Raw genomic sequence first — 13,212 nt, 5'->3', positions numbered from 1 at the left:
AATATTTGACTTGACATTTATTTTAACTACAATTTGGAACTGAAACTGGGAATTGATAAGAATTGGCAACAATAAAATTCAAAAGATGCCAAACCCTTCTAAATTACCCTGAAATGATAGATTAGACTAAACACATTTAAAATACATGAACAAATTATTTTTGGACAACACACTTGAGTTGAAATGAAAGTGAATTACTTTCCATGTTTTCCATTAAAATTATTATTTTATTTAGTATATTAGTCAATACATCAAAATAAATTTCATTTAATAACTTATGCATTTTTTTTTTACATTTATGCATTTGGCAGACGCTTTTATCCAAAGCGACATACATTGCACACATTTTTTACATTTTGTCAGTTCTTGCTTTCCCTGGGAATCGAACCCATGACCTTGGTGTTGCTAGTGCCAACGCTCTAATGTTTGAGCTAGAGGAGAGCCTTTAAGAAAATAACTTTAAAATGTATCTTTAAGTAAAACACAATTAAAAAGTGATTTTTTTTAAAACATGCACTTAAGTGTGTTTAGAAATATTGTGATGAAAGTGTACTTACTTTAAGTTAAGCTTAATTAGATATTATTACAAAGTGCATTTGTAAAAAGTGGACTTAAGTGCGTTTAGAAATATGATCATGAAAGTGCCCAGCCAGTACAGCCATGTGGGGCCCACATGGGTTTGACGTGGGCTATCTAACTGGGACCCAGCCAGTTTTGCTCCCAGTTTCCATGTAGGCCCCACATGGGTTTGCCCAGATGAAGTGAACACTGCTCAGTGTGCACACTACAGGCTGTTAAATGTAACACTGATCAGTGTTGGAGTTAATGAGATAATTAAGTGATTGAATATGATTGAGCATTATTGATGAACACCTGGTGTTAGTAAGCAGAATCACTGAAGAAAAGAGAAACACAAGAGCTACTTCCAGTCACAGCCTTAGATGAAATCAACTGAAGATAAAATACACGAAATCTCTCAAGATCTGATTAAACAACTCCACAAACAGCATTACCAGCTTCACTTATTACCAACCAGGTTGGCTTTAATTCTGTCAGACGTCTGCAGAAGTTCTTATTGAAAATTAACAGAGGTTAAAATGTTGATTATTGAAATCAACATATGATTATTGAAAATAATAGTTTGGTTTGATGTTACTTACCATTATGGTGATAAGTGTTTGCTTTAGTTGGGCTCTTGATTTTTTAACATCAGTTTTTCTCTGCTCAGTTGTATCAGATTGTTATGTTGAGAACACCAAGAGAAAATGCAATCAGAATCTATAAACTGATTGATGATTAGAATATAATCATCATGTAGGGGTGATCAGAACTAGGGCTGGGCGATATATCGCATGACATTGTTATGCGCATTTCATCAGTAAAACCGGTTCCTTGATTAGTAGTAAATCACCCTCACCTGCTTTCAGATGGAAGATATGACGCAGATATGAGTGTTAAATTAACACTCAAGAGTGTTAAAGTTAATGAGATAATTAAGTGATTAATTTAGTGATGATTGAGCATTATTGATGAACACCTGGTGTTAACAAGCAGAATCACTGAAGGAGAAAATCTAAAATTGTAAGCCACCGTTATGGCGATCAGTGTTTGCTTTAGTTGGGCTCTTGACACTTATACTTTCACTTTAAATTTTGTTTGTCTGCTGTTATTGATTTATAACAGTCAAATGAACAAAGAAAAGTGTGATCTGGTTGTGTTGGTTATGTTTTGGCATAATCATGCTGTGATCTGAAAAACGATACTTATTGAGATTATCTGGTTTAACTTGTTAACAGCGCTTTGTGATTCTACAGCGTATGATTATCAGTATTTTTTTTTTTAATCTAAAATATTTCATAAACATTGTTCTGATCAAAATACTTTCAAATGAAATTATTTAGAAACACAGACATCAATAATCAGCCTGTGAATCTCAACAATGGTGATAATAATAATGCATGTTGCAGTGGCTGCCACTAATCACAGCTCATTAATGGCTCCCATCATGCATTGCGGTATGAATAAATTATGATCTGAATTGTCTATGTAATTTACTTTTCCTAATTGAATATTCTGCTCGTCACCATTGTTGAGATGCATTGACTGAATCTTGACGTTTGTGTGTGCCTAAAAGAAAGATTTTTTTTAAACAACTTTTAAGAAATACTTTATAGTATATCTAAAATTCTGGATATTTATGCAGTATCACAATTATGCTGTAACCCAACAGCATTAATCACAAACATAAAGTTGAAATGATGATTGTCATAATATAACCAACACCATTACATCACTTTTGTTTTTTTATCTGTCAGTTATAAGTCAGAAACAACAGCCAAACAAAATCTAAAGTTAATAACATAAGGGTCAAGAGCCCAACTAAAGCAAACAATGATCGCCATAACGGTGGCTTACAATTTTAGATTTTCTCCTTCAGTGATTCTGCTTTAGTTGTCTTCAATAATCCTCAATCATATTCAATCACTTAATTATCTCATTAACTCCAACACTGATCAGTGTTACGTTTAACAGCCTGTAGTGTGCACACTGAGCAGTGTTCACTTCATCTGGGCAAACCCATGTGGGGCCTACATGGAAACCGGGAGCAAAACTGGCTGGGTCCCAGTTAGATAGCCCACGTCAAACCCATGTGGGCCCCACATGGCTGTACTGGCTGGGCTTAAAAGAGGTCTTAAGGTCAAAATTGTTAGGAGTATGGATGAGGACTTTTAAGAGGCGTAAGAGTTTCTATAGCAGAGGAGAGAATGGCAGAACGATGAAGAGGGAGAAGAAATGTGTTGCAGACAATAGATGACAGTGAGTTAATAAGACGCTATAGATTGACACCCGGCCCGAATTTTCCTTTAAGGATGGCCTTGTGTTCATCCACTAACTGGGCTAACAGTGAACACTGTTCCTCTGTCCAGTCCGGCTTTCTCGTCCTTCTTGGTTTTGATTTCATGTTTGTTACATTAAAACCAACATTCAAACCAACACTTAAATAGACATGCCAGCAATCAGTGTGATTGGAAAGAGTGGAATTTTTTTTATCATTCTAAGCCAAATACTTTATAGGAAATTAACAGCATGGTAAATAAAAAAAGGATTTATATACACATATATAATGTGTGAGTGTGTGTGTGAGAACGGTAAAATAGGAAAAATTATGCATGTAATTTCAAAGTGAAGGCTTAGAAGACCCTATAGTAAAAATCACTCTCTTTTTCCTTCTTGGACAACCAACCAATACCAGTCTTCAAAAGATTGTGTCACACATAGCAACGGGGTCAGCCTCGCCTCCTCACTAAGATGAAAGTTTTTGTCTTTTCCTTCCTCAGAGTTGCTCTCAGATCGGTCCCGAATCGCTCTTAAGCTAAGACTCCTACGTAAAAGTTTTTAAGCTAAATTAAGAGTTTTCTGAGAGGATTCTTAGAATCTTTATGAATACGGGCCCTGATCAAAAACTAGAGTTCTAGCAGTAAACTCAGACAAAAGCAGCCCCAAAAGCAGCCACAAGAACACCTTCAAGAACGGCAAAAGCTGCTATTTTAAAATAATGCTTATGCTTCGAAACAAATTCTTTAAAACCATTGTATGCATTCTCTAAACCTGTTTTTATTTTAGAAAACATGTGATCATCTTTCTCTTGTGTTATCAGTGTTATATTTAACAGCCTGTAGTGTGCACACTGAGCAGTGTTCACTTCATCTGGGCAAACCCATGTGGGGCCTACATGGAAACCGGGAGCAAAACTGGCTGGGTCCCAGTTAGATAGCCCACGTCAAACCCATGTGGGCCCCACATGGCTGTGCTGGCTGGGCACTTTCATGATCATATTTCTAAACGCACTTAAGTCCACTTTTTACAAATGCACTTTGTAATAATATCTAATTAAGCTTAACTTAAAGTAAGTACACTTTCATCACAATATTTCTAAACACACTTAAGTGCATGTTTTAAAAAAAATCACTTTTTAATTGTGTTTTACTTAAAGATACATTTTAAAGTTATTTTCTTAAAGGCTCTCCTCTAGCTCAAACATTAGAGCGTTGGCACTAGCAACACCAAGGTCATGGGTTCGATTCCCAGGGAAAGCAAGAACTGACAAAATGTAAAAAATGTGTGCAATGTATGTCGCTTTGGATAAAAGCGTCTGCCAAATGCATAAATGTAAAAAAAAAATGCATAAGTTATTAAATGAAATTTATTTTGATGTATTGACTAATATACTAAATAAAATAATAATTTTAATGGAAAACATGGAAAGTAATTCACTTTCATTTCAACTCAAGTGTGTTGTCCAAAAATAATTTGTTCATGTATTTTAAATGTGTTTAGTCTAATCTATCATTTCAGGGTAATTTAGAAGGGTTTGGCATCTTTTGAATTTTATTGTTGCCAATTCTTATCAATTCCCAGTTTCAGTTCCAAATTGTAGTTAAAATAAATGTCAAGTCAAATATTTAGATATTCTGTCTTTTTGGCAAAAAATATAGTTGCAGCTAAATACCATGAACAAAAATAAGCAACATAAAAACTAATTTAAGAGCTATTTGTGTGCAAAAAAGAGCTGCACGAGTATATGTAATTTGAGCATTTTTTTATTTTTTTAAATAGAGGTCATGGTTCTCTAATGATTCTGAAAAAAATTATTACATTAAACAACTAAACAAAATAACATGTAATGTATGCATTAATGATTCAATGACTCTCTCGTAATGATGATGATATGTAGAGCATCAGCATCTTCACAGTATTGCAGTAAAAGCTCCAGCAGCTCCAGCTAATCCTGCTAACACTGTAACAGGAAGTTCATTTCCTCCTATAAAGTGACCAATCACGGCTCCAGCTGATAAACCACACACAACACCAGCTGTCTTCAGTAATATCTGTCTAACAGCGCTGGGACGCTCATGAGAAGATGAACGGATAAACCAGCTCTTCACCATCAATCTCCAGAGAATCCCAGTGAAAACTCCTGCAGTTGATGCTGATCCTCCAGTAAAGAAACCCCTAATGAACATACATCCATGTGAAAAGTCTCTGCTCCACACCGAAACACCTCCTGACACTACAGCAAAAAATATAATTATACTGAAATATTTCAGCTTTAACTGCTTACAGAACAGATGTTTGAAACTCTTCCTGGCTTCATTTTCTCTCCTCAATCGTGTCTCTGTCTCTATTCTGTCTCTCTCTGATGCTATCTGTTGTTCTCTCTCTCTCTCTTTCTCCAGTCTCTCCTGTTCAATATCTCTCCTCACTCGTGTCTCTGTCTCTATTCTGACTCTCTCTAATGTCATTCTGTGTTCTCTCTTTCTCTCCTCTCCTTCTCTTCTCTCTCTCTCCAGTCTCTCTTGTTCAATATCTCTCCTCACTCGTGTCTCTGTCTCTATTCTGACTCTCTCTAATGTCATTCTGTGTTCTCTCTCTCTCCTCTCCTTCTCTTCTCTCTCTCTCTCCTCTCTTCTCCTCTCAGTCTCCTGCATCATGTCTAGTGTGTAGCAGGAGTTTGTGTTCTCAGATATCAGTGTGTCGATCTTCTGCATGAGTTCAGTCACCTGTCGACTGTTTGCTGGAGCTTTAATGTTAAACTCATGATATCTCTGACCACATCGGTTAATAAAAGGAGATAATTGAGGATTCATCCTGATCATTTCTGCTAGTGTCCTCATGTGTTTCTGACCTGCATGAGTGAAGAGCACTAGAGTAAATCTGAGAGCTTCTGCACCAAACTTCTGCTCAAACCAACCAAAGAAATCCATCTCCTGCTCAGTGAAAGTGCTTAAAGGCAGAATAAGCAGGATCACATGAGCTCCTGCTGAACATAATTCAAGAGCTCTCTTCAGCTCTGAGTCTGAATCAAAGTCAGTGTGAGTGGAGAAGATGAAGTCTGGAGTATCAATGACTGTCACTCTCCTGTTATTAACAGCTCCAGTGTGTGTCTGACAGAATCTGGTCACCGATGAAGAGCTCATTACTGATTCAAACACTCGATCATTAAAGAGGGTGTTTCCTGTGGCGCTTTTCCCGGATCCGGTTTTACCGATCAACAGCAGCACCGTGTTCTGAAACAAAAAACAAAAAAAATTATTGTAAAAATATGTTATTTCATTTATATTCAAGAAACAGAGACACACTCACCTTTTCCAGCATCTGAAGGTCCTTTATCTCTTTGCTCAAAGACATTTCCACAGATGAAACCACTTTTTATTCATAAAACAGTCTAAATTGAACAATAACAGCAAATAAGTCAAGTAACAAACAATTCAATATATAAAACAATAATATATATTATTTATTTGTTAGTTTGTTTCAGTTTCATTAAGCAATGACCTGAAAACAATGAAATTCATATACAAAACTCAAAACCTATGGCAACATGAAACTAAATACCCCAGAAAGAGATCATAAGCTGCAGGAGTATTTAGTTTCATGTTGCCATAGGTTTTGAGTTTTGTATAGGCTACAAATTTAATTTTATACGAAATTATGATTAGCCTATCAGTAATTTCAATTCAGTTTCATAACATCATCTGGAGGAATCACTTCCTTTGTAATATATTCCCCTGGACATAAAGTTAAATAAGTGAATATTAGGCTAACAACGAATTTTCTTAATAGTCCGACGGCAGCTATTTTACGCCATTCAATATATATGCAATGGTCGTATGCTGGTGTGATCCGATAAAAAAAATCGATACACAGTCTTTTATCACTAATTTTTAACAACTTGAAAAGAGAAATGATACCTTATATCAAGTTTCGGTTAGTATTAGAACTGCATAGAGTCGTATTTGTATTGCAATTCGAAATAACTAACTTTAATCTAAGATATGAACAGTTAAACAAAAATAAATGGCTGAATAGTTATAGGCCTACTTACCGAGAAGCACACAAGGTAGTCGATACAAAATGAGTTTCCTCAGAAGGGAGCTTAAAACGACACAGATGACTTTACTTTCACTTGTAGCAAAGGCTTCCAGTAAATCACGTGACGCGCTGAGTCGCTGTTTGTTTTAAGAACGGAAGGGGGCACTGTGATACAGGCAAAAATACACCAGACGATTATGAATTATCATTTTATATGTCATCATGATATAAACAGTGTCAATCGGGGCTGGGGCCTTATCTTTAAACATTAACAAAAAATAAATTGGGAAAATGTGTTATAATACAGCTTACATAGCTACAGAAACATGATTAATTTTCAAAACCTCACAGCACTTCTTATAAATAGACTGTGACTCAGCAATCCTCTGATCTGACCAATCATCGTTTTGTGCAACTTTGTACACCTTGACCTAATTATTCTGCAGAATTGTCTAGACTCTAGAGCGTTTAAAGCTAGACAGAAAATTACCCTTTCTCTTGGGAATATTTTTGCTTTTTGGATTATTTTCTTTGTATATGCGGTTAATACAAAATGCTCAATACAAGAAAATACAAAGGTTTTAATGAGAGTAATAATTACCTGAGAATTATGACGAGGGGAATCAGCATCATCTCAGATCATTTTATAGAAATAATAAACACTGCTGATGATTCAAGATAGTGTGGTGAGGCTTTCTAAGCACTCAACATGTTCAACATGAGGGTGTTTTACAGAAATTAAAGGAACATGATCAATCTTATGCACTAAATGATTCTCAGGGGAAAAAAATAATAAATATATACACTATCAAATACAATATATATAATACACACAGCAAAATCCCCAGTGTTAATTTTACACTGGGGATTTTGTTGTGTAGTGATCAGTTAACAGAATGCCACTGAAAGTTCTCTGACAGAAATTCATAATTTCACTCCACTTTATTGTGCATCTATTTTGTTGCTGAAAGTCTCTATTGTCTTTGTCATTTACATTATGCCTCATTCCCACAGGAACTGTATCTTGAACGTTTATCTGCACCTGTTGCTCAAGAGGGACAGTAAAAGTTGTTTAACCTTTGTATCATGACTGACTCCTTCCGCACATACAGATCTCGTCTTGCTCTCATACTGGCAATGAGGAAAGACACTTCCAAGTATGACTTCTAAACCTCCACATAAAGGTTACACATTTAATTATAAACACATTATTGTTTGTTATACACTGTAAAAAAAAGTTAGTTAAAATTAGTTGACTCAACTTAACTAAGTCAAGTCATCTTGTTGCTTTGACTGAGTTAATTTGAGTCAACTTATAGTGTCAAGTTTATTACACTTCAAAACATGAATTGATGCAACATGCAGTCTGTTGACTCAACTTCCTGTATCAAGTAATGTGGACTGGAAAACATTACTTAAAGGGTACCTATTATGGATTTTTGAAAATTGCCCTTTATGTAGTGTGTAACATAGATCTAAGTGAACGAAAACATCCTGCAAAGTTTTAAACATGAAAGTTCACCGTATACAAAGTTATTGTCTCTCAAAAGTAAGAGTCGACTCTGAGTCGCTGATATGAATCGATAGACGAACGATGCATTTTCTCTAGCTTTATGACGTCACTTGTACCAGTTATTTGAATAAGATACGCCCACTCATTGCGCTCGTACTCGTAGAAGCCAGAGAGAATACCAATCACAACTGGCTAGGTCATCTGACCAATCACCGCAGATTAGCGTCACGCAAAGGCGGGTTTTGGAAAAATGACTCGCTAAACGATTCATATGGGAGTCGGTGAGCAAATCAGGTAAAAATAAATGCATATTATAAGACAACAAAAGTGTTTTTTTTTCATTGCATGCTTGTAAAACTGTTGTTGGGGACTCCAAGAACAATATTAGGAACATTTTAAATGCCATAATAGGTACCCTTTAAGAGTAGGGCTGGGCGATATATCGCACGATATTGTTATGCGCATCTCGTCAGTAAAGCCGGTTCCTTGATTAGTAGAAAATTGCCTTCACCTGCTTTCAAATGGAGCGGCATTTACTACAAAGAGCCGTAGTTCACTGACAAGCTGAGCCATATCGCATTAATATTGCTGACGATACATCCGCGATATTAGTGCGATATGGCTCAGCTTGTCAGTGAACTACGGCTCTTTGTACACAGCAAAAACTCCAGTGTTAAATTAACACTCCTGGGAGTGTATATGAGTCCACACTCAAGAGTGTTAAAGTTAATGAGATAATTAAGTGATTAATTGAGTGATGATTGAGCATCTAAAGAAGGAGAAAATCTAAAATTGTAAGCCACCGTTATGGCGATCATTGTTTGCTTTAGTTGGGCTCTTGACCCTTAGATTAATAACTTTAGATTTTGTTTGGCTGTTGTATCTGAGTTATAATTACCAGACGATCAAAGAAAAAAAGTGATCTAATTATGTCGGTAGTATTATGACAATCATCATTTGATCTTTATGTTTAGTGATTTATGCTGTTGGTTACAGCATAACTGTGATTCTGCATAAATATCCAGAATTTTAGATGTAATGTAATGTAAAGGATTTCTTAAAAATTGTTTAAAAAAAAGTCTTTCTTATAGGCACACACAAACTTCAAGATTCAGTCAATGCATCTCAACAATGGTGACGAGCAGAATATTCAATTAGGAAAAGTAAATTACATAGACAATTCAGATCATAATTTATTCATACCGCAATGCATTATGGGAGCCATTAATGAGTTGTGATTGGTGGCAACAAGGATTATTATTGTCACCATTGTTGAGATTCACAGGCTGATTATTGATGTCTGTGTTTCTAAATAAATTCATTTGAAAGATAATCATATGCTGTAGATTCACAGAACTATTGCTAATGAGTTTAACTAAACTATCTCAATAAGTTTCATTTTTCAGATCACAGCATGATTATGCCAAAACATAAACAACACTATCAGATCACACTTTTCTTTGTTCATTTGACTGTTATAAATCAATAACAGCAGACAAACAAAATTTAAAGTGAAAGTATAAGTGTCAAGAGCCCAACTAAAGCAAACACTGATCGCCATAACGGTGGCTTACAATTTTAGATTTTCTCCTTCAGTGATTCTGCTTGTTAACACCAGGTGTTCATCAATAATGCTAAATCATCACTAAATTAATCACTTAATTATCTCATTAACTTCAACACTCTTGAGTGTTAATTTAACACTCATATCTGCATCATATCTTCCATCTGAAAGCAGGTGAACGTGATATACTACTAATCAAAGAACCGGCTTTACTGATTAGATGCGCATAACAATATCGTGGTTTAACTTGTTAGCAACAACTTTGTGATTCTACAGCATATGATAATCAGTTTTTTTTTTTTTTATCCAAAATATTTCATAAACATTGTTCTGATCAAAACACTTTCAAATGATTTTATTTAGAAACACACATCAATAATCAGCCTGTGAATCTCAACAATGGTGACAATAATAATGCATGTTGCAGTGGTTGCCACCAATCACAACTCATTACTGGCTCCCATCATGCATTGCAGTATGAATAAATTATGATCTGAATTGTCTATGAAATTTACTTTTCCTAATTGACCTTTCGCCGGCCCCTCCCCCAAAACGGCCATTGTCCAATCACACATCATAGCAACCGTTACCATGTGACCAAGTCCGTCAAACATTGACTCCAAGCAAGAGAATCTTGGTGAAGTGGTGCGCCCACAGCGTTTGTAAATCAGACACCCCGAGAGATTGTCTGGAGGAGTTGTGTTCTTTCTGTTCCCAAAGCCGAAAACACAACGTGAGCGGTGCACACAATGGATAAAACAGTGTGGACGGCCCCACTCCCAGTTAAATGTGATGAACATGGTTAACTCGCGTGCAGCGCGCGTGAGACTGAGACACTGAGATTAGTCAAAGAAACATGGAGAAAGCAGATCAAGAGGATCCACAAAGGAATTACGTTTTCTAAAGGTTTGTTGTTAACATAAAATTTTCGCGGGGAAATGAGCAGCAGTCACTAGCAGTGCAGAACCTGTGGGCTAACGTTACAGTTTAGAGGAGTGCAGGTTCACAACGGGGAAAGCATGAAGCTTACTTGACAACATCAGTTCAGTTCATATATCAATATCGTAACGAATAGAAATAACCTTAAATAATGTATGATTATCTGCATCTTTCCTTCTCTTATGTATAGTTAAACACGTTTAGTTACGTTATAGTTTTTAAACATGAAAATCGCATTCAGCATGACACGCAAGCGGTTGCCGTGGTAACTTAATGCACATCCTGCTTGTTAAAGCGAATGTATAATCCTGTATCTGAGGCAAAATTACTAAATATGCAACGTGAGTTATATATTTCTAACTCCAAACAATTGGCCACTGCACCAGCTTATAAAATCTTCAAGGCTGTGCTGGTTGCATGTGAGGTAACGTTACAGATCAGGTTTCTCAGATTTCGCTTGAGACCAGTAAGCATTAACGTTAGCCTCGATAGTAGTCGTGTCTCCTTCATTGCATATTTTTATAGTTTGAATATCCCTCCACTGCATACTGTAACCCCTTTTGCCTCGATCTGGAGGATATCGCGGAGGTATTGATCCAAAAAAGGTCACTGACACGCACAGGTATACCTCTTCCCGTCATGGCAATCCGTCGCGCTGGTCGTGCTTAACCATTTGTTTGACGGACGTAGCAACAGTAACTAAGGGGGGCGGGGCTCGGCGAAAGGCTAATTGAATATTCTGCTCGTCAGCATTGTTGAGATGCATTGACTGAATCTTGACGTCTGGGCGTACCTAAAAGAAAGATTTCTTTTAAGAACAACTTTTAAGAAATCATTTATATTATATCTAAAATTCTGGATATTTATGCAGAATCTCAGTTATGCTGTAACCCAACAGCATAAATCACTAAACATAAGGTTCAAATAATGACTGGCATAATATAACCAACACCTCTACATCACTTTTTTTTTCTTTTTTTTTTTATCTGTCAGTTATAAGTCAGAAACAACAGCCAAACAAAATCTAAAGTTAATAACATAAGGGTCAAGAGCCCAACTAAAGCAAACAATGATCGCCATAACGGTGGCTTACAATTTTAGATTTTCTCCTTCAGTGATTCTGCTTTAGTTGTCTTCAATAATGCTCAATATTATTCAATCACTTAATTATCTCATTAACTCCAACACTGATCAGTGTTACATTTAACAGCCTGTAGTGTGCACACTGAGCAGTGTTCACTTCATCTGGGCAAACCCATGTGGGGCCTACATGGAAACCGGGAGCAAAACTGGCTGGGTCCCAGTTAGATAGCCCACGTCAAACCCATGTGGGCCCCACATGGCTGTACTGGCTGGGAAAGCTATAGGCCAACTGATACAGGGGTTTTCCTGCATTTTTTCGAGGCCACCAACGCAATTTTTTGTCCCCCCAAAGCCTTGTTTGTTCGGTGAATTACTGCTGGGCGCATATAAGAAGTTAAGAACGAGCAGAGCGAGAGAGAGAGCCGGCCGCGCGCGCGCACTCTCTCACCGTCTTCAAACAACACGAACGAGCAGAGAGTGCTTGCAATTGTACTGTGGTTTTCAAACTGTGGGTTGAGACCCATTTGTGGGTCGCAGATTGGGAAGAGGTGGGTCGCGCAGTCACTATTGGCTGCAGCAAAATTTACGTTTCATGAATGACACACACACACACACACACACACACATACTGGTACGGGTGGTTTATAAAGACTTTTTCCCCTAAAAAGTTCCATCCTGGTTTATGGGGACCCACCTTTCCCTTTGTCATAGAGATTAATAATAAATATTAAACTGCTCCTTATGGCATGGGGTAAAAATCTGACTGCTCAGAATTTAATTCTAATGAAACAGTCTGGTAATATGAAGACCTGACAAACTAAAGCACTGTAAGGACAGGGCAGGAGTGGGCGTTTCCTGATTTAATTATGATTTATGAGGACTACCCTGGTTTATCTGGACATCACTCACATACATACACACACACACACCTGACCCTTAATTATGAGGACAACCCCGGTTTATCTGGACATCTCACACATACACACACACACCTAACCCTTAATTATGAGGACTAACCTGGTATAACCTGGACTAACTTTACCCATGAGAGTGCCACATCACTTAAGTTTGTTTCAATACCAGCATATAGAAAAACAAAACAAGAAATTATCAGCAATTGTTCAACCTGGCTTAAACTTTAAGAGAGATTTCAGAAAACTAACCTGAGTTTGTAATGTGAGATTTAGCAGGTGTGAAGTGAGTGAAGAGCAAAGAGAGAAGAAGGAAAGTGAAATACGGA

At 36.8% G+C, this 13,212-nt stretch overlaps 1 protein-coding gene across 1 annotated transcript; it reads right to left on the bottom strand.

The window, feature by feature from the left end:
• Positions 1-4,948: 4,948 nt before the first annotated feature.
• On the bottom strand, positions 4,949-6,978 carry LOC130070344 (GTPase IMAP family member 3-like). Its single transcript, XM_056234720.1, has 4 exons — positions 6,887-6,978; positions 6,145-6,206; positions 5,123-6,068; positions 4,949-5,013 (listed from the first exon to the last, which is right to left on the bottom strand). The coding sequence occupies exons 2-4, from the start codon at positions 6,187-6,189 to the stop codon at positions 4,949-4,951; spliced, it is 1,056 nt and encodes a 351-aa protein (XP_056090695.1). The 5' UTR covers positions 6,190-6,206; positions 6,887-6,978.
• Positions 6,979-13,212: the final 6,234 nt, after the last annotated feature.

This window comes from Rhinichthys klamathensis, unplaced genomic scaffold, assembly GCF_029890125.1.
Source record: "Rhinichthys klamathensis goyatoka isolate OS25496 unplaced genomic scaffold, OSU_Roscu_1.1 h1tg000403l_1, whole genome shotgun sequence".
Taxonomy (NCBI): Eukaryota; Metazoa; Chordata; class Actinopteri; order Cypriniformes; family Leuciscidae; genus Rhinichthys; species Rhinichthys klamathensis.
Note: the sequence above shows the minus strand (reverse complement) of the source record. Positions and strands in the feature narration are given on the sequence as shown.